This window comes from Nanorana parkeri, unplaced genomic scaffold (genome assembly GCF_000935625.1).
Source record: "Nanorana parkeri isolate BGI_ZX_2015 unplaced genomic scaffold, ASM93562v1 scaffold723, whole genome shotgun sequence".
Taxonomy (NCBI): domain Eukaryota; kingdom Metazoa; phylum Chordata; class Amphibia; order Anura; family Dicroglossidae; genus Nanorana; species Nanorana parkeri.
In genome coordinates this window covers 88,393-115,592 of record NW_017306991.1, presented here as the reverse complement: position 1 = coordinate 115,592, position 27,200 = coordinate 88,393, and the positions used below count along the sequence as shown (strand labels likewise).

The 27,200-nt window shown below is 37.2% G+C and overlaps 1 protein-coding gene across 1 annotated transcript in view; it reads left to right on the top strand.

Moving 5' to 3' along the window:
- Positions 1-26,688, top strand: part of SIM1 (single-minded family bHLH transcription factor 1) — a 96,054-nt gene extending 69,366 nt beyond the window's left edge. Inside the window, exons 9-11 of the mRNA XM_018564085.1 lie at positions 8,697-8,859; positions 23,601-24,006; positions 25,190-26,688. Coding sequence (XP_018419587.1) covers positions 8,697-8,859; positions 23,601-24,006; positions 25,190-25,914 — 1,294 coding nt within the window. The 3' untranslated portion in view covers positions 25,915-26,688. The remainder of the gene's footprint in view (positions 1-8,696; positions 8,860-23,600; positions 24,007-25,189) is intronic.
- The last annotated feature ends 512 nt before the right edge of the window (positions 26,689-27,200 follow it).

The window sequence follows — 27,200 nt, the reverse complement described above, 5'->3', positions numbered from 1 at the left end:
ATATATCAGCCAGCAATAGATCACTGTAGCAGTGATCTGTTGTGGCAGAGAGGCCCTGGGTAGAGCTGTAACAGAGGCAGTGCCATCACGTCACTTGTGACATCACTACACTCCTAATGTAAACAGAATGGCAAAGCATCCTCTTTACTTTTGCTTCTGAAGCACTCTTCTATGGAGCAAGCTGTAGAGGAATCAGAAGCACGGAAGTTGATCATTTCAGTTACTGGGCTTAATACATAGTTCTGGCTGTCAGAGATAGTTCTGGCTGTCAGCCAGCAGTCCCAGTGCTAGTGCTGATGGGGACCGCCAGGAACCACTAATACCGGCCAACATTTAAAAAAAAACCTCTGGGATAGTCATTATGCCAAAGCCATTTTAAAAAAAAGCAGATGAGACTGGGACAAGTGGTTAAAAAATACCCCTTCTGACATTTATATACTATATATGTACACAGTAGTCATGAATGCAGTATGAGTTTTAGAGATAGAATAGTTTGGGATCACCTGAAAATGTCCACCAATACACAGGCTACAGTGTTTGCCTTATAATAAGAACAGAGTGATGGCCACTTTTCTTCAGGCTTTGACAGTTATTTGCATTTTAAAATAAGCAACTAAGTTCAGGCTAGCAAAGTATACATATTTTTTTCTTGTAACTAAATGAAAAGTCACATTTAGTTCTGCATAACAACAGAATCATTCCACTGTGTTGAGATAAGTGACATTTAGATTACTTAATAGATCTTGAGGGAGTTAAACAGATTAGTATACAGCCTGCAGAGACCATTGATCTTCCTCATCTGAATAAACAGGTCACTGAACTAATCATCTTAATTGATCTGTTGAATGTTAACACAGAAAAAAAGAAAGCCAATTAAATCTAATGATCCAAAGCTTTTATAGGCACATTACTTAATAGCAAAAGTTCTCTGAAAATGACTTGATGAGTTACAGGCCATTTACAACTACATCACCTCTTTTCAGCTAAAAAGATAAAATAGTAATCACTTGATTATGGTGTTTTGGGTATCCGCAGATTCCCTTAAATGATTATTTACAAAGCAATAGCTGATTTGCTGGTTTGTAATTTTCAGATGGTTGCTATTGTTTCTCCTCAAGAAAAAAATGGTATTGGAGTATCTGATCTGATCCCTCTCCTCCATAGCATGAACATGTGTGCTCAGATGAAAGAAACATGCACACTATTAAAATAATTATTTAACCACCACAACAATAAATAACAAGGTTCTTCAGTGTTAGATATGTGCCTGCTCACCTTTCCACCAGTCAAATTCTAGTCTCTTATTTTCGGAATATGGCACAGTAAGAGTAATTATTTTTTCTTTTTGTTACATGACTTTAGGGTTTCTGACCTAATTTGTGAATGGTTACATTTTATTGTTATAGATGTCAGTGAGCCTTTTTCTAGTTTTGAGGAGCGTTACTCTGCATGCTACAATTATATGCCAAATTATTTAATAAAATACAAGTTGTGAAATTAATACCCTAGTAAATATACTACAGATAGCCAGCCACCTAACAGAAACTAAAATAAAGGTAAGACTCTACCACTATCACATTTGTAAAGGAAAATAACCACAACCAACAACACATAACACTGTGAAATTGATTTAACAAAGGCAAAAAAGCTGTTTACTCTGCAAGGGAATTTACACTTTGCTAGGAAAGTTTCTTCTAAGTTTAGTGAATGAGGCAAAGCTCTGCTGACTTTCATCACTCAATCATATGTAAAAAAAATACTGTTTTATTTTCCTTGCACATGATTTGATATTTTTTGCAAAGTGAAATTTTACCACATTCACCAAACTACAGTAAGGAAGACTTCCCCTGCTATGTGCAAATTCCCTTGCAAAGTGAACAGCCTATTTGCCTTTAGTGAATCAACCCTTGTATGTCAATACATTTAGATGACACAGCATATTAATGCCCCATATGCTTACAGCTGCCCTCTGCAGGCATAAGATTACTATGAAGAAGAAAGAGAGTTGGTCGCAAGCAACATCCTGTGCGCTGACCAGAAAGAGTTAAATCAGACCGTAGTTGAAAATTTATGTATTCAAAACTTTTATTTTATACATAGAAAAAGATTGCACCACCTCCAGAAAAAATGAACAATACAAACTGTACCCACATACATACTCAGTGGAAGACCCTGTTTCCACCCTCTAGTTTTAATGCTGTATCACCATGAAAGACAGTTGCTTCTTAAGTAGGTGAAGATTTAGTTTTTATTAAAGAAGATCTATTTGGTCAAATAGAGTCTCATTTGTGATAGGTGTTATCTGTGAGAGAACCGATAGATGGGACTAGGAGATTACATCTCTTCAAATAGTCAAACCCATTGAATACGGAATAGCCATATCTCGGTCTTCTCGTTAGATAACCATATCTCGGCTAGTGGATATTATCCTGTGTTATAGACATGTAATGACCTAAACCTAATAAGTCTTTTTTAATCCCTATCGAGGAATTTAAGTCGAGATGAGGTCCATAGACCGATTATAGTCAATGGTATCATATAGTGTTTTATCCAGATTGACTTCCTATTGTTGATTTCCACCAAAAATCGAGAAAGAAATATAAAAAAAACAGTCGACTGTATGAATCTGCATATATATGAAAGTAACAATCACAGATTCCACGTATCTTGATCAAGATGATCTATTTAGTATTTTTAACGTTGAAACTGTGTGTAACTCATAGTCTTCCCGGATGCACTGTTAGATGAGCCGCCTCATGGATAAGATTACTACCCTGGATCATTCTCAAGCATGTGAAGAAAACTATGGGGTCTATATATATAATCATCAGCAGAAGCAGAAATAGCCAATAGGAATCTAGCAATGCATTCCTATGGCCAAACATGTATTTCTTTTTTTCTATTCTGACACGGCTCCGTGTCAGAATAAAAAAAAAAAAGAAAAAGCAGTGTTTCTCTCCTTGGCGGCCGGGAGCGGGAGACTCCCGGAGCGCCAGGGAGAGTTAGGTTGTCTGGAGATCAGTGTCCCTGGTTAGCTGGTAACCAGGGCCGCTGATCTCTCTGCACGTGGCCGGAGCAAGCCGTAAGATCATGGCTGGCTCCGCCCAGCTGTCAGAAGAAGGCTGTCGGCTGGCCAATGGCTGGCCGCTCGCCCAGCTTCGGCTTTCAGCGCGGCTCAGCAGAGCCGAGGCATATGGGTTTGGCTTGACTGAGCCGCTCGGCCAAGTTCGGGAGCTGTACGGGCTATAGTGAATAGCCCATACAGCAGCCCTTCGGTTCTTCGGTTCTGGGGCCGAAACTAGCCAAAGGATTGGCCGAAGCTACGGCTAGATCCTTCGGCTGCTTTGTGAATAGACCCCTATGTCTAACAGAGAATCCTTATAATCATAACTGACAATCATAACTGACAAATGAATCTGTAATATTCCAAACAATTGATTCCACAAATAAATATATAATTACAGCAGATATATATAATCATCAGCAGAAGCAAATAAACTACCCCCCACTAGTATCTTAGATATCCATAAAAAAAATATAAAAAGTCAGAAAAAACAATAAAAAAATCACATGTAAATAATATGGCAACGATCTCGAAAACTCCTCCAGCTGATCAAGATACCACTGAAAATGTTCTCCCAATATACTTTGTGTGTGTATATATATATAACTAACTCTGTATTAGTCAAAAATATTAAGTTGTTTTTTTAGCATTTCGAATGATTACTGTAATTTGATGGAATCCAGTTGTTTCTCCCAGGCTGCTAGATGTAGAATAAAGTGGAATATACTTTACACAGTTTGCTAAATTACTGTTATGCTTGGAAAACAATTTTTATGAGGCTAGAACCTTATTTATGAATGCTATACCTAGACCATGTTTATTCCATTTTATAGCTTTGATTTGACCTTTTCTTGAAATATGCAGGAAAAAAATGGATAATGTATTAAGCATGGTATGTGTCTATTGCACATCAAGAAATACAAATATATAATGGTCTTTAACAAATGTTACTATGACATTGACAAATAAAACAACTTTTAAGTATTTACAATAACATTATTTGTCACATAAAATGAGCTTCAGTTTGTTGAACGTGTATGCTTTGTAGGTATATGTTTCAAATTGTATTTTTGTTTGCGTTTATAGATCTGTGTTCACTAAATATATATGTATGTATATATACTGTATATATATAGATATATAGATATATATATCCATATATATCTATATATCTATATATATACAACGTATATATATATATAGATATATCTATATATTGGGGGGTTTCCAGAGCAACAGGGTTAGCTAAAGAGAAGCTTTGTTGCTCTAATTATACTTACCTTTTATTTACTCTCCCACTACTCTATTCAGTGCCAAAGAAAACAACCTGTACTTCCAGGTATAGATGATCATGTGCCTCACTCCATGTGACAACAGTGGGTCAGAAACAATTTGTCTTCCTTGTTTAGCAATTCAGCTTACTATGTCACCACTTTGCCTTTAGCCTCCATATTAGTCCCCATTCACACCTTGGCATTTTGTTGCATGCACATGTGCGCACTGAAACACGCAAGACAAAAAAATCCCATTTATTTCTATAGCCCCATTCACACTTGAGCAGGTACTTTTCTGTTGTTCAGAAAAGTACCTGGTCTTCTTTTTTTGGCAGACAAGAGCATGTTTTGTTCTCATAGACTCAAAGGAAACGCTTGGAAATGTGCAACACAATTATTTTTGCGCATGTTTGCCCAGTTACATTAATGTGCCACAATCTGCTTGCCAAAATTAATTGTTTAATTTATGCGCAAAATATGTGCAGCAAAATGCATGTAGAAATTAGTTAAAATGCTGATGCCTAGGTATGAATGCAGCCTTTCACAGTGAATCAGCTTTGTCCAGAGCACATGAAACCTATTCCAGAAGGCAGTAATGCTAAACCAGGAATTAGTAGAAGTATGTGTTTTAAGAATGGCTGGTCAAAGTTATGCATCTTTTGGCTGGTAAAGCAGTAAACATATTTATTTGAATAGTGCACTTAACTATTTTCTTGTCTTTTCAGTTTAAAAAAATGCAGGGGTCTCATATTTTAATATTTTCTCCTCATCTACATCTGTGAAGTTGTACACATGTGTTTGTACCTGTTACATACAGTACTTTTTTAGAACCTACTAAGTCTGGGCTGGCTATACAGGGAGACTTTTTAAAATTATCCAACCTGGTAAACACTGCATGGTCTAAATAGCTAATCTTTGCACTTTTAAAAGAGGACATTGAGCAGTGATATAGAAATTCCCAAACACAACCATTTGCTGTGGTTTTCTTCCTTTAATATCCAAAGCTTACCTATTTTAATGGCAATGAGTTCTATTGTACTTTGTTGTACAAATGTGTAAAACATTTTGTTGGCAAAATCACTAATGGATTTGTAAAAGCCACATGGACAATATTTTTTGTTGTGACATTTCCTGAATAGGAGCTTTACCCATATCTTTAAAATGACAACGAAGACACCGTTAAAATTGTAACGATAATCTACAGTTCAAACAGACACTTTAAGATAAGTGCAGGTCTTTTATTCTTTGCATGCCTTATTTTTCTTTTCCATCCCATTCTTCTCACAGTGGCAATTTTTACTAAGGGTAGATTACTTCATCTCCCTTTAGTTCCTGGAACTCTGGCACATGTGAATACGACATGTAACCATACAAATCATCTCAGTGGAGGAAATGCTTTTCCCTGAGATCTGATGAGATTACAGATGAGATTTCTCAGCAATGCTCTGCTGATGTAACCTTCCCAGGATGCATCTCTTAGGCACAGGCTACATCACTAATGCCTAAGAAGACAAGGAAGTAGAAAAACAGTAATTTTAAGTAAAAGCAAATTATGTATTTAACTAATGAATGTGAGATGATTTCATATCTGCATGCAGAGCTGAATGCTGATGCGATTTTTAGTGAAAGGGGGTAAAGGTCCACATTAAGTAATTTTTAAGAAAATAACAGATTCATTGTAGTGTTTAGGTGAGCAATGTGTACACATTTTCAATATGTTTTGGGCTTCTTTGTATCTCTACAAAAAAATGTATATGTCAAAATTAAGTTTTCTATAAAGTGATAATAATACATAATTAAATATTCAGACTGCTGTTTGTGGATACTAAAGTTGTCTTTTCAGGCTGCCAGTTTTGTTGTGACTATGAAAAATGCACTGATGAAAATATGAAATATTGTAAATAAATGTTTATAAATGATGGTTTTCCTGGAAATGAGAAATAAATTATGGACATCTGCACCGTTATTCATAGTGCTGTGACTCACTGTGTGTATAAGAACTGTTTGCATTTGGCATACCAGAAAATTGTTTTAGGAGTTTAAATAAAAGAGCATAATGCATATTTAGTCAAGCATTACTGTACTAAGGCATTAAGTAGATTAGAAATAAATGAAAGTAATTAAGGAAGCTGTCTAAGAAATGTATTATATCAGAGACGTGAATCGATTGTTTGCACAAAACATTATAACTGGCTGCAGTTAAGATTTAATCAAGTTTGTGTGTGGTACAACATTTGTGTTATGAAAAAATATTAATGAACATAGACAGCAAGCAGTCCTAGTTTTCAAGAATTCATTATGTTTAAACGTCTTTTGTTTGAAGAAAAACCTTACCAGCGCCATCTAGTTTCTTATAGCATCCACTTGAAAATATAATAAGGTCTGACTTCTTTAATAAAGTGTTCCAAGAAGCGATGATATTGCACAAAATATAGTTAAACTGTCTGTTTTAACATTTAATCAGTTATACATTGAGAAGATAGAAAGATTGTTGATCTTGGTTGCTGGAAGTGCACACTGTTTTGCCTAAGTAAGGAAACCTGCCATTAAAGAAATATGGGGGCTATCACTGCTGATGCAATGGCTTAAAGTGACCCTGCTGAGAAAATTAAAGTGGCCAAAATGTTCTTGCAAAAAAAGAGTGTACGGTATATATTTACTTTTATTGTTGAAATGTTGAAATGAGGGTGTTGGTGGTTGAGTCATGCCACCCTCTCTACCCGGGCTCATTGTCCCGCCCAGCTCCTAAAAACCAGTGAAAGTTTCACTTTAAACCAATGGTAGTCAAAGAGCTGACTGGCAGGGTTCTCGGTAGGTAACCTCCATCAATAAACAGTGGGAGTCATTCCCAACGTGTGAAGAAAATTTTTATTATAAATATGACATTAACCAGCTTGGACTAGTTTAAAGAAAAGTTCTAATATAAAGGTAAAGGCTGAACCTGAGTTCAATCTTTTTATAACTATTAATATATTTAACAGATTATGTGGTATGAGCAATAACATCAGAATTTTTAAAATGATGTGTCATATTATAAGCTTGATTGGCTAGATAAAATGTTTTTGACTATTTCCCTTAGTTTTCCTTTTTCAGTGTAGAGAAACTCAGGGCAATATCCAAAGTTTATGTTTAGATTTTACAATATACAGTAGATTTGCAATCTAAACCCAGGCATTCAACCATTGCTGCATTTACCCCATGGGTCTCATATGGTAATTGTTTATGTATAGTGTATCTGCTTGTTAAAGTAAATTCATAATAACTATATACCTGTACTTATATCACGTACCTGACTGGAGACATAGCTGAGAAGGGGGCTGCGTGCGCACCTCTCATCCCACACCTCTGGTAGTGGTGACAGGGGATGTAGGACAGAGTGGGGCACAGGTGCTGGTACTGGTGGCTGGCCGCTTCCTGAGGAGATGCTTGAGTGGATTGGACCAGTTGGTGAATCGGCAGGACCGGGATGACACCGGGACCTCTTGAAATCAGATCAGGCAACGGGTGTGAGGCCAACGGAGCACTGGCTGGATATAGTTGATCAGGGTACTGATGGAGCGATCCACCAAGTGGCAGACCAGGAGGGAAGTCAGGTTCAAACCAAGGTCATACACAAGTAGCCGAATCTTGAGGTGCCGAATCACAGATCAGGGTCAGGAAACATAAGCTAGGATCATACACAGGGGATCAGAGAGCAGAGGTAACAAATCAGAAGGAGAAAGCGGAGTCAAATGTTTACAAGCCAGGTTCATACACAGGAAATCAGTATACTGGAACAGAGTACAGGGCACAGAGGGACTAGCTGAAAACCACTTAGCAACTTGGTTATGGCTTCTTGTCCGTTTATATCGGATAGTGTGCACGCTAATGAGTTTGCACATGTATGCTAACGAGCGCACCTCTGTACGCTCACATGCGTGCACTATTGTGCATAAACATTCTATATGCGCGACCACGTGGTAAAGCGTGTTTTCCAGGCACTTTCATCAATGGATTGCATGCTCATGTGCGTGCACGTTTTTGGGCAAGAGTCAATCTGCAGGTAAGTCTCACAGCTTACATCAATGGAAATTTAACAGAAAGTGACTCACACCACGGTCTACATGGTAAACATGGGCATTTGAAGGAAGCACATACTTTAATCCAAGTGAGAAGGATTAATCTGGATTGATGTTCCAACCCTACAAATGTAAAGGACTTAACTTTGCACGGACCATGAAAAAACACTGTTTGCTTCCTCTTATGAAATGTATTATTTTATAATACAGTTAGTGCATTAGTATAAAGTGAAAACATATATAAATACCATTTGTAATGTGGCAAATGTTTAAGTAAGTGCATATTAATCTCTCCGACAGAGATACAGAATATAAAGGACTTCAATTATCTTTGGATCAAGTTACAACAAAACCATCATTCGCTTATGCAAATTCAAATCCAGCCATAAATGACAGCAGGAAGAGCAGTAAGTCCCGTCTTCCTAGTGCCAAGTCTAAATCCAGGACATCTCCATATCCACAGGTAAGAGTCACTGGAATGCAGTTTATTTTCCTTTTTTAATACACCATGTTTTGTATATATCCGTTGTCAGAGATGCATATATTTCCATCACAAAGGGCATGTTTTATACTTATTGACCAGGCTTTACCTGCCCCTATGTTTTCTTGATGTTTCAGTACAAAGAGCATTTTGTTTTGTTACTTTTTAATTGTTGTTTTGCTTGTTTGTTACTAAAGTAAATGTGTGTGATGAGACTTAGGAGAAACACATTACTGTATCAAACTTTTTTTAATAATCATATATGGAAAGTGTCTGCTACTGATTAAAGTGTAACTGCCCCTTTAGCGGGGTTACACCGAGGGCTGGAAAACCTACAGTATAAATGGGAAAGGTGGTCAAAGGTGTAATTATACTATAAAGATTGCTCTTTTTTCCCTTTTTGTTCACAGTATAATTGAAAAAAAGAGCTAGCAGCAATTGGACTTGGGTTGATAGTTCTCTCATTAATAGTTCTTGTTATCTTTGATAAGACACCTACTGGTTTATGCTTAGTACAAAGCTGGCCACAGGCAGTACATGGCCATTTCCAAACACCTGTATTTTTAAAACACACAAAAACAGAATCTACAACATGTCTTTTGATTAACATATATAAGAATTTAAGTTTATAACAGAAAACACTATTAGCAGGTTAAGTTGGCCAAGGTTACTTCTACTTGCTATGAGAAGGAAATATGAAAGCAAAAAGTTATGTCCCAAGAGAAACAGGTCATAGATGTGCTGTGCCACAATTTTCTGCAGCATTTATTGTGCACTAGCAACTACTAAGGGCTACTTTGGCAGAGGGCAGTTATCAATGGAATACAAGTGCGGGTTTCTGCCAAGGTGCAGACATTCTGCAGTAGCAAGAGCATTGCACCTGCAATCCCCTGATCACAGTTGCAATGCTTTACTGGCTCCAATGCAAAACATAATAAATACACTTTTTTCCTTTTATGGATCTGTCTGCATTTGTTTGTTTTTTTAAGATGGATCTTACCTTTAAATCCCACTTGCAAACCTTTCACTATAGAAGAATATTTCTGTTTCTGTACTTTCTGTATTGTATCAGATGATAAGAATAAGAGTCAGTCCACTGAAAACATATTTTAGGAATCTAAAAACATCCTGCTTGCCTACAGAACTCAATCAAGCTACTATAACTTTACAAGGGGGGTGTAATACCTTTGTTGGATAGTGGCCTTTGTAATCATTTTACTTTTTAAAGACTCAAGGCGGGTACTTAAGACATCATTAAAAGTTACCAATCTACTCACAAAGGTATGATGTACAACACTTGAAACAGACTGGATATCTGATAATGCCACCAAAAATAATCCTAAGGCAAACTCACTCCCTGAAAACCGTGCAGCAGCCTCCAATCTCTCCTGTCAAAGAGCCGGCCCCTGCGTGCTAGGGCTGACATAATTCTTGGGTACGCCCCCTTCTTCAGAGCCACAGCTAGCTCAGTGAAAGAGAGAAGCATAAGATTGAAAACCAGCCAATCGGGATTAGACAGCCGCGATGATGGGGCAAACACTTAATAGCTTGCGGCAATGGCCTATCAGAGAGACCCGGCTCCCGGCTTATACAAACATACGGTACTGGCCGGAGCTAGCAACTGTCATCCCAACGAACAAAACTTTTAATGTATTTATTGGTATTTATGGTTATTATAATTACCCTCCCTGGGCTACTAATAGCAAAACACCCTAAAACATAACTGGTAATCTATACCTTTCTTTCGGAAGACCTAACAATCTTCCTACTCTCCAGTGTTTTTACTATGCAATTCTTTTTTAATAAATGGTATTTTCACTTAGAGTTGGTACTCTGTGTTGTATTTATTCTTGCATGTATGATGGGAATCCTTTATCCTGGTGAGGAGCAGCCCCTAAGAGTGGAATAACCTGTCAGGGCTAGAGGATCGCTAAGGCTCTATTAGTAGACTAATCCCAGGGGTTAAATCTTAAAAATGCATTCACGTACTTTAACTATTAACAATGCTGTACCTTAATTGTGTATCACTCAGCTGAAGATCCTCAAATCATCTCTGAATTTGTGCTGACACTGTCCTTCCTTCTGGAGGGTGGCTACTTTTGTTCCACATGTTCTCTGTGTGTGTTGTAAAGTAGTGTGTAAATTAGGGTGGATTTAATGAGTAGAGAATGTTCATTCAAAGGGAATCTATGCTTTGCAAAGAGATTGTTCACTTAACTTAGTGAACAAGATAAAAATATTTTTTTTAATTACAACTGCATATGATTGGGTTTTCAAAATTAACTTTATCTTATCTTACCTTTACCTCATTTAGTTAACTAAGGGGTCTATTCACAAAGCTGCCGAAGGATCTGGCCGTAGCTTCGGCCGATCCTTCGGCTAGCTTCGGCACCAGGACCCCTTCGGTTCAGGAGAACCGAGGGGGTGCTGTACGGGCTATTCACAAAAGCCCGTACAGCTAAGCCGATGTACGGCTGATTTCAGCCGATATACGGCTGAAATAAGCCGTACCAGCCTGAAGTGAATAGCCGAACGGTGTTCGGCTCACTTCACTTCTGATCGGTCATTCACTCGGCTGCCCTCGGCAGCTTTGTGAATAGACCCCTAAGTGACCAGTCTCCAATCCTCTGGTAAATAATTCCTCAAGTTATTGCAAATTTTACCTAAAAATAGTTTTTTATATCAGTTTGACATTTTGCTTTCTTACTAGTTTCATTGTGGCATTTCATGTATGAAACTAGATTCGTAGAATTACAATATTCTGTATGTCAGGTGATTTTGAGCTGATTGAAAGTTAAATAATAGCACTATATATTATAAAGGTTTACTAGTGTGTGTGAGAGTATTTGCAATTTTATTAAAGTTCACATTATTGATTTTCTGCTTTACAAATTTGTGAAATATACAATTAACCTAACAGAATATTATTTTAATTACGGAGTTTCCTCTTCTTTATAATTTTTTCAGCAGCTTATGCTCAGCTAGAATCCATAGGTCATAACTGAAATATAAGCTCTAGTTGTAGAAGCTATGATTCACTGATATATCAGAGCTAATAAAGTCAAAGAGCAGTATGACTTGATGCTGTGCTCTCTCTCTTGCATTAGAATATAGGATCAATACTGAGTCATGTTATTACGCATTCGGTGAAAGTAATTTATTAAAATGTTGTTGTTTGAAAGCAGAATTCTAGGCAGTCAACTAAATACCAAGATGAAATACATGTAGGTGATTGTCTTACCTGCCAAATGGTTTGTAATTCTGTTTAACAATTTTAGTGATCATGGCAACTGTAATGCCTATAAAACCACAGTCAGAATCACCTTACAAGTCACTGTGGTCAGCAAAGAATAACATATTATGAATCAGTAAACAGATAACAGAGTTAAGAGCTAGCCGAGTCATACAAAAATGGCAACTGCACCAATCAATCTTTAATTAGTCCACGGAAAACAACAGTGATGGATGATTGTAGGATCCTTTCCATTGTAAAGAAAAACCCCTTCACAACATCCAGCCAAGAGAAGAACACTCTCCAGGAGGTAGGCACATCATTATCCAATGTGTAGTATACAAAGTGCACAGCACTACCAATATTGCAACTACAATGTCTCAATATCTATAAGTCTCAGTTAAAGTGCATCCTAAAGCATATTATAACTAATTCATTAAATCCATTTAACATATTTCTATCGTTGCAAGCAAAAATTTCCATACATATCTCTCCAAGAGTGTAATATAAGTGAAAATATTATATAGACTAATAAATAAATACTCAATCTTAAAATTTCATATATAAATATTCAGTTGTTTCTATATAAAAAAGTTCAAACCCTTGCTCTACACCAGGGCTCAAAATTTCAAGTCCTAAGTTACTAGCCAGGCCTTAATAGTTACTCGCCATAAGTTGTCCCACTAACCCCAACCCTGCCCCGGCCGTAACTCCATCAGGTCAGCGATGTGACGCAGAGTACAGAGATCAGTAACAACGTCGAGTACAGAGACCTGCGGTGTGATGCACAGTACAGAGACCTGCGGTGTGATGCACAGTACAGAGACCTGCGGTGTGATGCACAGTACAGAGACCTGCGGTGTGATGCACAGTACAGAGACCAGCGGTGTGATGCCCAGTACAGAGAACAAGTGGCGTAACCAGAGTAACTGGCGCCCGGGGCAGGACAAACTTTTGCGTCCCCCGTGATATGTGGGGGTGTACAGGTACAATGAGAGCATGCTGTGACATGTCGTAATTGAACTACAAGTTCCAGCATGCCCTCACTGTCCCTGTACACCCACCAATTATGACCCAGGGAATAGTAACGAGCTTTTTATTTAAATGTAATAATTTTTTATTTTATTTTTTTAATTGTATTTATTTAGTTATTTTTTTAACAAATTTTTTTCACTTAACTGTATCGCTATCACACAGGAGCTAACAATCCCCTCTGTGATAGCATTTGGAGGTGACAGGTTCTCTTTATTGAACCTGTCACCTCCAATACAGGAGTTCCAGCACAGCACGGTGCTAGAACTTCTGTGACAGGTGAGGGGGGAAGATGGCCCTCCCCTCTCACTGGTTATCACGGAGCGGCAGGGTTACTGTTAACCCTGCCGCTCTGCTCTCTGCATCCGCGGCCAGTGAGGAGACAGACTTGGCGGCCGGGCAGAGGACGGAGCAGCGAGGAAAGAGGTAAGTGAAGGGGGGGTGGCAGAGGGAGGAGGAAGGACGGATGCTTTTCCTCGGCGCTCTGTAGCGGCAGCGATCGAGGAAAGAGAAATGACACAGCGATCGCCGCTTTAGAAGCAGCAGCAGTTCCCCCCTGAATTTCCACTCGTCCTCACACAATTTTCACTCGCCAATTGCGAGGGGGCGAGTGGCAATTTTGAGCCCTGCTCTACACAACAATAGTGCCATAAAAGTTCAGATCCTAAAAATCCACCCCATAGAATTTCCACGTTTCTCCAAGTGATGAAAATAAGAAGTGATGGAAATAGGAAGTGTCACTCTCTCCATGCCGAAAAATAAAGCTCTCTTATCCGCACTCACCAGAGTGAACAGATTTATTTATTTGATTTATTTATTACAGGTATTTATATAACGCCGACAATTTACGCAACGCTTTTTACATAGCTAAGTCTAAGCCCCTGCCCTCATGGAGCTTACAATCTAAGGTCCCTATATCCCATGCATACATACAGGGCCGATTTAGACAGGAGCCAATTTACCTTCCAGCATGTCTTTGGAGAGTGGGAGGAAACCGGAGTACCCGGAGGAAACCTACACAAGCACAGGGAGAACATGCAAACTCCTTACAGATAGTGACCTGGCCGGGATTCGAACCAGGGACCCCCCAGTGCTGCAGCGCTAACCACTACGCCACTGTGCTGCCCATGATCAAATCATGTGTGATACAGTATTGCAGTTAAGCACAGCTATCTTCCACCCTCTGAGTCTCGTACTCCCCTCCACCCCGCAGTCAGTTTGCTTGATAAGTCTCCGCACACATCACCGTATTAAAAGAGCAATTAAAAATGCGCATAGTGCAGTATGAACTTAATAGAATTTATTTAAAATAAATTAGTTCTACTCACATGAGGTATGTTTAAAATTAGCTAGCAAACAGGGAATAAATATGATTCTCTCCCAGAGCGCTTACTCCCCACAGACTTCCATATCAGAATAGCCTCAGCAAGGTCCCCCCTTGACACATTTTGTCTTATGAAAACTTCCTGGATGACAAAACGCCTCCGCAGCTTCCTGAGCCCATTTTACGATTTAGTCAACCATAACACGGAATATTATCTATATATCATTATGCAGGTCTACCATAAAGAAAAGATCAAATACAGACATTTACCACAAGGTGCAAACCATTCATAAGCCTCAAGAATAGAAAGGCCAGATTAGACGTTGCCAAAAAATATCTAAAAAAGTCAGCCCAGTGCTGGAACAGCATTCGTTGGACAGATGAAACTAAGATTAACCTGTACCAGAATGACTGTAAGACAAAAGTATGGAGAAGGTTTGGAATGGCTCATAATCCAAAGCATACCACATCATCTATAAAACACAGTGGAGGCAGTGTGATGGTATGGACATGCATGGCTCCAATGGCACTGGATCACTAATGTTTATTGATGATTTGACAGAAGACAGAAGCAGTTGGATGAATTCTGAGGTGTATAGGGATATATTGTCTGCTCAGATTCAGCCAAATTCAGTGATGTTGATTGGACAGCGCTTCACTTTACAGATGGACAATGACCCAAAACATACTGTGAAAGCAATCCAGGAGTTTTTTAGGGTAAACAAGTGGAATATTCTGCAATGGCCGAGTCACTCACCTGATCTCAACCCGATCCAGAATGCATTTCACTTGCTGAAGACAAAACTTAAGGCAGAAAGATCCATGAACAAACAACAACTGAAGACAGCTGCAGTAAAGGCCTGGCAAAGCATCACAATTGAGGAAACCCAGTGTTAAGTGATGTCCATGCAGTCCAAATTCAGACTTCAAGCAGTCATTCCCTGAAAGGGATTCTTGACAACGTATTTATGATTGTGTTAATTTGTCCAATTACATTTGAGCCCCTGAAATAAGGGGACTGTGTATGGAAATGGTTGCAATTCCTAAAGGATTCATGTGATATTTTTGTTTAACCTCTTGAATTAAAGATGAAAGTCTGCATCTCGGTTGTTTCATTTCAAATCCATTGTGGTGGCGTACAGAGACAGAATTATGAAAATTCAGTGTCCAAATATTTCCAGACCTAACTGTACTTGCACATACTAGAGCCAGGAGCCAATAACTTCAGCATGTTTGTGGAGTGGAAACCAAAGTAGCAGGAGGAAACCTACGCAAGCACAGTGAGAACATGCAGACTCCATGCATATAGTGTTCTGGACAGGATTTGAACCAAGGGTCCCAGTGCTGCAAGTGCTGACCACTAAGTCAAAGTCACTGTGCTGTGGTTACAAATAATTATTTTGGGCATTTCTCCTTTAATGTATGCTGTGTTGTTCCTCCTTATTCTAGGGCCCAAAAGCTGCAAATGTAAATGTATTTAAGCAAATAACTGATATTTAGAATCACTAACCTGCCCAATAAAAAAAGATTTGCCATTGAATATTTTAAGAATATGATCCTAAAAGAATGTCTACATATTTATTGAGAACATCCTGAATCACTATATTCAGTCACAATACAGATGATATGGTGCTGAGCTTTCTCTACAATAGCTGTGTTTTCAGTTGTTTTGAAGGACTTAGATAAATGAATGATTACATATAGCTCAGAATTTCTACAGAAGTCTTTGATAAACCCTTGTCTGCACAAAGCCTATGTTTTATGGGAAGCACATTCTTAAAGGATCTGACTTCATGTTAATATCTTTGATATGTAACAAATGTCATTTTTAATAATTTTCTTTGAATTGTTCTAAAGCAGTAATAAATAACCTTTAGCAAGGGCCTGTTGGTAGTTTTGTCCTTAATATTTTTCAGAGAGGCAGTTAGGAGACTTCATAGATTTCCATTTAAACAATAAATACTATTTTTCCCTAAAATGTTTAAAATCTATTACATTTTCATAAAGTTGCTGTGTTATTTTTCCTTTACTACATGTAAAACATGTCTCCATTTTTGGTAAAGTAAGGTAGCTTAGTGGTGCTATCTCTTACATGGTCACGCGGTCACATGTAGGGAATGCAGCTGAAATGCCAGACTGCTTCTTCATGCTGGCATCAGGTTTTTAAATATTAATATATGTCTTCCAGTTGCGCCCTCACCGTCCATGCTCATGAGAGAATTTGGGGACTGGGAATTTTGAGATTGGGAAGTTATCCATAAAAATTTTAGAATTCAAGGAAGACTTTATAGGTGCTTAAGCCCTTTCCTGCTTCAAGCAGAAAAGATAAATATATTTTGGAGGGCTCTTTGAATTTGTGTTTTTTTGGCCACAGACAGGCAGTTTTTGGAATTGCTATTTAAGAGGTTTTTTGCAGTCAAATTTGAGGAAACCCAACTATATGTTCCCATTCACAGCATACTTAAGTATTTTTAAAAACATATTTTTTATCTTTTAAATGTTTCCTTGGCGAAGGCCTTTGTGCAGACCGCAAGCCATTGTGAGCAGTTTGAAAGTAGAGGGACAAATTGAGTCTTCTACCTTTTCATAGGTCAGACAGTCTTCAAATCTAGTTTACAAATGACGATTAAATCTGCCAGCACAGGCACAGCTGCAGATAGGGTTAAATAGAGTAAGCATAACTTCCCACAGTCCCCTCCTTAAAATTGCATAGGGGGAGCTAGGTAGGATTTTGAAGCACTTTTTATAACTTTTTTTAAGAAGCACTTGAAATGCAAGCAGCAATTTTTTTTTCAAGTTATGCTATGTAATTGGGAACATGTAACAAAATCAAGTAGGTGTAATCCCAATTTGACTGCAAAAATAGAAATACACTTTAAGGTGGCTATAGACACCAGATAACATATGCATTGTTGTGGAAACTTTGCATTGCAGGTTTGCACATGTGGAGGCAATGGCCTGTCACAAGGGGACAACAGTAGCAAATGGTTGGGAAAATACATCCGTCTGATTGATTTTTCCCCAGGTTGAGGCATCAGGGAAGACTTAGTGATATATAAGTTTCCTAATCTGAGTATAAATGGTCTGACTCGGTAAGTATTGTCTAGTGTCTGTCAGCACCTTTAGACTCATTGCATTGCTTTTCAGCAGCTTGAGTTTCCAGATATCTTTAGCATCTTAGAAGAAAGCTGCAATGCACAGGATTATATTTCCATGTGCACCTGGAAATTTAATTTATGAAGTGTGTGGCTATGTGAGTGGTGACAGGGGAGTTCTCTCCTCCTCTGTAACCATACACATAACCACCAACCATCGATCAGATCCACCAAATATAGGCTGCAATGATGTATTGACATCAGCACAACCTAGTAAGGGACCCAAGGGGCAATTACATGAACACTCTCCATGTCCATGGGAAAAAAGCAGTGGTGGCCAGACATCTTGAAAATAAATGGCAGCCCAGCTATACTACAAGAGTTTTGCTTCTGGTGGCTGCTCATTTACCTATGCCTCAGGATTGACTACATGTCTTTTGCCAAAGGATCTAAGGAAGCTTATATTCAGTTTGAGATGTCCACTCAGTAGTTCTGTCTGAATCCTTTCCTGATGTTAGTCTTTCAACATTTTCTGCATTGGCAAGGGCCATGTGACCAGCACTGGAGGAATATGGAATTACCAGTATTGCAAGAAAAAAGAATACAATTTACAGTTGATTACTTTTACTGATACAATCCAGAGCCAATTTTAAAATAACTCTGCCTTTATTTTTAAACATAGATGTCATGTAGTAATTATAGGTACCCAATTAGTACCAGTTATAATATTTCATGTCCAAATATATTTTGAAGAATATTCAACTCAAACCTAGACACATTGTAAAATTAAGCTGGCATCACAATTCACTTAATATTTAATGCTACTTCCCATGTTTCGATCACCTCCTTTTATGCAGGATGAGTACTATTTAAAATTACCAATTTTCTTGAAATTCACTCTGCCATCTGCTCCCATGACCCATTTCATCGATTTTTGTGCCCTGACACATGAGCTGGTAACTCTAAAGCAAGAGAGCTGTGAGCATGTAAGCTCCTGCCATTCTCTTCAGAATCATATAGGTGTTTAAAAAAAGGACTAATAACAGGCTTTCCTCTTTTGTAGCCATGCTGAAGGAGGAGGCATGGAATTCGAACATGGATTATTTTCAATTTTACGTGCCCTCAATAGTGGCACTTAAGTGCTATCCTGCTTCTAGTGAAATGATACATAATCCGTGTGCATCTTTTGATCATTCATATGGTAAATTATTAGAGCACCTGGACATAGAGGTTTCTAGGAGTCTTTTATGCTCCAGTTTGCAATATGTTATTTTAAAATTATTTCATGCAAAAGAAAACATAAGAGCACTTGTTCTTACTACATTAATAAAATAATAAAGATGTAATATCTCTAGAGTTGGAATCTCGAAGGATCTCAATAGGAAACCACAGAATGAAGAGGTAGGAGACCATTGCTACTGAACTTTAAATTAATAGGTAGGAGGGTAAAGAACCACATTAGCAAACCATCAGGGGTAGGTATTGTAAGTTGCTTTCCCCAACCAGAAGCCCATAAGTTACTTACAATTAGACTTGTGCATCAGATTTTTCGTTATTTCGTTTTTCAGGATTTGGATTTGAAAGTCAATTAATTTCCCGATTCAGATTGGGACGTAATCTGAATAGTCATTAATTTCGTTAGCGCTAGTATCTATGAATTTTTGTTGCAGCAAAGTGACATTAGACAAAAGGAAAAAAAAAGGACATTTTTTATTTACAATACGCAAAAGAAGAAAAAAAAAAGAAGTGTGAGGTTCCGCTCCAATTGATACCAGACCCTTTAGGTCTGGTAGGAATTTTAAGGGGGAGCCCACCTACAAAAATGGGGAAAAAAGTGGGGTCCCCCTAAAACTCCTATTAGATGCTTGACCCAAGCACAAGCCCAGGAGGGCAGAAAAGGGGGGATGATCGAGGGGGGATGATCCCAGACCCTAATGGCATCCACGAGCTCCCGAATGCTATTGTGCTATATGACAGCTCAGAATGTCAAATGGACGGAACAAGCCCTGTGACGTCATCCCCCTTTTGTATGACTACCCCTTACTCATTCAAGAGGTGCCTCCTTAATTAAAAGGGTACACCAATCCCCCCCTGTCTGCAGTCCCGCACAACAACCAGGTCAGGGTTTTGGTAAAGAGGCCCTTGTCCCCATCGGCATGGGGACACGCTCCCAATGGCCTGGTATGGTGCAGATGGGGGCACTTGTTCGGCCCCCATTTCCTGCCCTGCTGGGCCTGTGCTCAGATCAAGGGTGTGATATGAATTTTAGGGGGAATCCCACGTCCCCCCCCCATTTGGGGGTGAGGTTTTCCTTTAAAATTCCTATCAGATCTAAAGGGCCTGGTATGACTTTTCGGAGGAACCCCACACACTTTTTCACTTTTTTATTTTTAACTTGGGGGTTTCTCCTATCATTCCTGCCAGACCTAAAGGGTCTGGTATCAATTGGGGGGAACCTCACGCTTTTCTTTTTCTTTTGTGAACTGTAAAAAGAACTACATTTCTTTTTTTTCCCTTTTGTGTAATGCCACTTTGCTTCCCTTCCCTTGTAACAAACATTCATACATACTACCGCTAACGAAAATTTAGATTTTTTTTAAAGTTGATGCCTAACACAATAAAACTTAATTCAGGAAAGAAATTTGGGTGCATCCAAAATTTTCATTATCAGAAATTCATATTTATATGCATTCGTTATTTCTGTAATTCAGGAATTCGTATGAATAATAAATCTTTCCGAAATGAATTGCAATGTCTACTTATAGTCTGCCACATTTCTATGCTTTCTTTGGAACACTTCAGGAAGTGTTGGAACAAGGTTCTCTAGCACCAACTGCAAATGTCATAAAGTGACCCCCCTAGGCTGAGATGTCTAGTGCTATGTTCACATATACAGTGGATGGGCATGTGCAGCAATGGCAACTGTTGTCATCCAGTCCTAGGTTTGTCCCCTTTTGGTATAAGGAAATTGAACAAGGTGGTGGGGAGCATGTTGTGGTGGGATTTAACCAGTGTAATTGACTCAATCAGCCGAGACAGGTTTTCAATAACCTTATGATAAATGTTAAATTGTTTTTTGACTGGCTACTGAGCAAGTTTTTAATTTATCAAAAGTGCAAATTGTATTCTCTGATATGTTATTTTTATAAAAACACTAAAATTATGTTTTTTTGTACAAAGCATGTAAAGTCATTTACATATGAGATAGAGGCTTTTTGAAAATTGCACTTGTTTTTGTAGCACTGCAAATATAAATGTATATAACATTGGCTAAAACAACAGAAATAAGTAAGGGGAGAAGAGGAGGAAGGAATTAATAGGAACTAGCTACAGATAATCCAAGTCTGTTGAGGTATTAAGGGTTAAATATGGGTAACTTTTATGTAAAAAGGTAATATTTTCATAATTGCAGATTTACTGGAACTGGCTCTGTGTGTAGATCGAAATATCTCTGATGCACATATACACACTTACAAAATATATCTTAATTATATTATTACAATTTATTTACTGTATGAATGAAGCCTGAAAGTCGCATTTCCATGATATATAAACTATGTAGGTATTATGGTATGTACCATTACATTTTTCCACTCATTTTTTAAACGCCTATGGGCACAATTAGGGCTGATTCATTAACACTGGAGAAAGAAATTAAATTCAAAATTGTTGCCAACAGTAACCTATCAAGTTTCTACTTATATTTGATGGAAATTGTTTGTAGTGCACAACTATATGAATGCTTGCTTGCCCATATGTGTTTAATCCTTTTCAAATACAGAAAACATATCAAATAATATTACATGATGTATTTTATTTTTATGGTTATATGTTACTTTAAAGAAGGCTTCTGCCATCTGTGCTATACTAAAATACTCAATGCAAAAAACATATTTTTGCTTTCAGGCTTACATTAGTAAAACATACGATAAAAGTGATTTAATAGTCAACATCTGGTCAGAGTAGAAGACATCTGTGGCAGGTACACATTAACAGGGAAAATTTAAGTGCTGCTGCTATAATCCTAGATAAAGGAATTTTATTCTTTCTGTAAGAGCTCAAGTTTGTTTCATCCTATCCTTTTCATCTTCAAAAGTTCTTTAAAGATGAACCGCAGCCGGTGTCTAAAACATATTTATGATTTAAATACATTAGCGAGACTTGATACATTTTATGCAAAAATACATAAAGCCAATATCAGTGTTTCTTAGGTATAGTTACAAAATAATTTTTTGTTTTCAAATGCTTTTGCATTTTGTCTATTTAAATGAGCGTCTTGTCCTTTTTATTGGACAGCGTTGCAAAGCCACAAGCAAAAATGTCTTTGCAAATCTTACAAAAGTAATCAGACCACTCATTAGTTTCATGTTGGTTGGTATTTTTATTTGTAATTTATAATATGACTTTTTTGGCTATGGTCGTATTGCTGCCCAGTAATCAAATACAGCATTAAGTGATAAGGCTAACTACACATATACATAGCAGACATATTGATGGAAGGGTTTAGTGATATCACTTGTAAAAGATAATGATATTTAATGTTATTATTCTTTCAGTTATTGGGTTTGGTGATCTGCGCTTATAGATAATATTCCCTACTGAGGGTGATAAAGCTGCCACAATATAGACAAACAAGTCCCAAATGTGAATAGCGATTGTGCGGCGCTAGATACCCTGGTGCAACTGATATTAAATCCATAAAAAACTGATATTAAATATAAATAAACTCAAATCCTGTGCAAATCATATGTGCAAATCATATGTGCAAAATCATATGTGCATATTAACATATGTACTAATAAAATAGTGCGAACAGTGTTGATCTGAGATGACCCCTTTTTGTTCAACACTGTTTGCACTATTTTAATAGTACATATGTTAATATGTACATATGATTTGCACATATGATCTGCACATATGATTTGCACAGGATTTGAGTTTGTTTATATTTAATATCATTTTTTTAAACATATTTAATATCAGTTGTACCAGGGTATCTAGCGCCGCACAATCGCTATTCACATTATTCTTTAAGTGTTTTTAATTTTTTATACACCTTCAGCAAGATCTGCCCCATAGACAGAAAATCATGACACCATCAGAAATTACATTAACAGACTTTCCCTTTCATTTTGTTGTCTTATACAGCACTCTGTAGCATGACTGGAAGTCCAAGGGACCTGCCATAGCAGCCAAAACATGTGCTGTCTAAAATGGCACTGTGGCAAAGAACAGCTACTGTAGTGCTGTTTGATATACAATACAAGCATCTATTTTGTAAGGAAAGATAGTAAAGGAAAATATGCACTTTGGGATGTGAGATATTTTTATTTTATTTATTAGTTGATGTGAAAATTTTTTTTTATTGCTGGGAGTTAAGGATTTTTAGTGGAATAGGCATGCAAAGTACCATAAAAAGTTCTCCCTCTTTCCCCCAGCAGTTTTTTTATTTTTTGAATACACTGGTGCATGCGCCATGCAGTGTAGACACTCAGCTCATTCACAGCATCTTTAACCTCCCTGGCAGTATGATTATGTCAGGAATTTTGTGCCAAAAGCGGTTTTTCATGGAAATTTGTTGTTTTATATTGTAGGCCTGTAATTCTTAGTAAATCTTAGGAATAAGTCACCTAAATCTGTTTCATGAATGGACCTGATGCTGGGGGTGATCATCAGTGGCCACCCAATGACCAAAGAGGATTTCCGCAGATGCTGGAATGGGTGTCAGCGGGGGACAAAATGGGGTACCAAAGATGTAAGGTAAGTGTGCCATACTGTGCAATAATGCTGCTTTGCACCATTAAGCCAATTTTAGAAATGTAATAATAAGCAACCAGCTGTTGAATACAAATAGGGTGAATATACTTTGAGTCATTTTGCTACTATTTGCTCCAGATTCCCTTAAATGGTTTTAAATTCTTCTGAACTTTAGTGAAGAGGGATTAGGGCAAAATTTTCTCATTCAGTAGATCATCATGTTCACATTCATAAACAGTGAAATGTAGCTCAAAATAATTGTTTCTCCTGTAATGTTTTGCAGTATTCAGGTTTCCACACAGAAAGATCTGAGTCGGATCATGACAGTCAATGGGGTGGAAGCCCCCTAACTGACACTGCTTCACCACAGCTTTTAGATCCTATAGAAAGACCAAGCTCCCAACAACATGAAGTCTCCTGTGCATATCGACAGTATCCAGACCGAAGTGCTCTGTGTTTTGGATTTACTCTTGACCATGCAAGATTAAGTGATGATAAACACCACCATAGTCAGTCCTGTGAGAGCAGTAGATGTGAAGCTGGTAGATACTTTCTTGGAAGTCCACAAGCTGGAAGGGAGACATGGTGGGGATCTCGTTCTGCTTTGCCAGTGCCAAAATCCTCTCCAGAAAGTAGAGATGGATATGAGAACTCTATGCCTCACATAACTTCAGTTCACAGGTTACATGGTAAGAGAAAATTGGTATAAAAACCATATCAAAGTCTAATGTATAATATTCAGATTAAAGTTCATAATATTCACATTTAAACACGAAATAAAAACTAGTGTAAAATGTGGGAAAAGTGTGTACCGTATGTCCATAAATCTAGTTTTTACACTATTATGTTTTCAGTGTTACTAGAAATGTGGTCAGCTGTACTGGACTTACTCTGCCCTTAATTCCTTCTTTACTGGAATGCATTGTGTGATCAGTTTTCATGTACCTTAAAGCTAATTTCAAGAAAGATATAAAAAAGGGAAGTCCATATGTATATATTTAATTTTTCAGAGCCCTTCAGCTTTACAGAATTATACCCATTAATGGAAAAGAGAGCAGAGTGACTAAATTATAAGCATTCTACTTCTCTTTAAATGTCCAATCATAGGCTAAGGGTGGCACGATGATGAGCTTTACTTTAAAGGAAACCTATAATAAGAGATATATAAAGTCTGCTATTCTGAGTTTTTTTTTGAAAAGACAAATGCTCGATCATTTTATTTCAAAGCTCCACTCAAAAGTATGAAATGCAACATTTAGTCAGGCTAAACCATTAATGTCAATGGTTAAAATAATTGCAGTCAAACTTATGTTTAGAATTTAGGTTCATTTTTGATTTAGCTAGAGAGCCATGATGTTGTTTTGATAATTGTTCATGAAATTGCTATTTTCTGTTATGCTTTATATTTGCAATACAGCAGTTTAGAACTTACTGTAAGTAAAATCATAAAAAATATAATTTTTATATTTTTAATGTAAACAGGGTAGACGACATAGATTGGAAGAAATGTTTACCATTCATATATAAACAAACTCATTGCCAAACTTTTAATGGTGGCACCTTTCACAGGAAAATGCATTTGTTAAATAAAATAGTGTACACAGAGATTTAAACCTGCTTTACTCATGTGTTGAGAAAATATAAAATGTAAAAGAACTGTAAATATAGTGTAAAGGCTAAGGGTAAATGTACTTAAAAATACTGGTGTTTCTTCTGGTTAATGAGATAATGACATAAAGGGACATTAACCAGTTGACATCCGCGGTGTTAAACCCCCTTCCCATCCAGGCCATTTTTCAGTATTCAGCGCTGCGGTACTTTGACTGATCAATGTCAAGATATTCACTAAGCTTATTTTTGTTGCCATTTTAGGGAGAAATCATTGGGAGGAAGACAGTGTGGTCAGTTCTCCTGATCCTGGTTCTGCAAGTGAGTCAGGGGACCGGTACCATAATGAGCAATATCAAAACAGTCACCATGAACCAAGCAAAATTGAAACACTTATTCGAGCAACGCAGCAAATGATTAAAGAAGAAGAAACCAGGTTACAGCTACATAAATCTAGCCCAGATCAGCTAACTACTATTAATGGAGCAGCAAAAAGAAACTCAGTTTGCTATACTAATTACCAGCAACCTCAGTCATCTGGAGTTTTGTGCCGAGGTCCATCTGTTGCCAACACATCTCCATGTGACCATCTACAGCAAAGAGATTCCAAAATCCTGAGCCCACATGATAATGAATATGAGAACAGTCCTACAAATCTTTCCAGAATAAGCAGTCCAAATTCAGAAAGAATTTCAAAACCAGGAGTACCTATAGCGAAAGACTACATAAATACCAATGTGTCTCCTCAACAGACAGTGGACCACTCTGCTTCACCAAACTACTATAGTGCCCATAGACCATATTTTGATAAACATTCTTACACTTTTACTGGTTATGCACTTGAACATTTATATGAAACTGAATCTATTAGAAACTATTCATTGGGGTGCAGTGGATCACACTTTGATGTGACTTCTCATTTAAGAATGCAACAAGATCCTTCTCAAGTGCACAAAGGTACATCAGTTATTATAACAAATGGAAGTTGATGGATTTGTTTAATATGGTCCCTGTATTATAATCTTTTGCAATAGAATTAAATGTAATTGTTACCACCATTTCATGAATTACAGTGCGCTGGACGTGGCACCAGGATCGATTAGGTTTGCAGTTTATATTTAGAACTCTGACTGTTCAACTTTGAACTAATGTTATTCAATGGCTGATCAATGATACCATTTGTGCAGTCTTAAAAATATAGGAATTTCAATGTAGCTAAAATACAAGTGTTTGCTAAATATACTTGCATGTACATAAACACCAGGTTTAAAAGAAAGAAAAAACTAAACTAAAACTATGCACAGAGGACTTGAAGCAAAATTGAATGTCTAATTTTATGTATACACATGCACAAATGCACATGTATTCTTTGAATGTTTAAAATATGAATAGAAAATCAAAATTAAGTGTTACTTTTCAGCATCATAATACTTTTTCTTGATGTACACTACATTTTTGTCTCCAAATTACATGAAAGGAATATTTACTGAAAAGGGTTTGAGGATAAAATATAATTCATATATCTGCTACAAATACCCTACCCAGTTTTACACATTCCCATACCTAGCTTTTTCATTGATGTCATCAGTCATGTTAAAGCCACATAATCAAGCCTTAAGTCAAATTATGATATGATATTTCCAGTTTATATGCAAACATAATGACAACTAACCAGTTATGTTATTTCTCTATCTACGCAGATTTTAAAAATTTCTGACATTAACTTTTTTTCTCTCTTTGATTATATGTAAGATACATTTCCATGGGAAATAAATGATTGCATGTGAACCTACTGCTTCAAGTACAATATATTGACATTTAAAAAGTATTACATGCAAAATTCTGTCCTCATATGCAGTGTAACACATTGAAATTGGAATTGCAGATTATATTTACCATAACCTTCCAAAACCTGTTTTTTTATTATAGCCCCATAACAATGTGTTAAGAGAGTACATAAAACTTGTAAAGCAATGTTACTTGTCTGGAAATGTAACCATGTCCATTTAGTTTGATTTGAAATATTTGAACAACAAAATGTCCTGATGAAAGTTGGTAACAGTTGCTTGGTCATTGCAGTAGATTTGGAATTGGTAAAAAAGCTACATAAATATTTTTATTGTTAATGTGTTGAAATGTTTTACTAAGTGTATAAAATTAGTTTTGTGAAAAATACCCATTGTTTTAATAGTTTTTCATGCACCAAAGCAAAATAATGACTAGCATAAAATAATACTAGCACAGCCCTATGAATCTATACAAACTACCTATATAT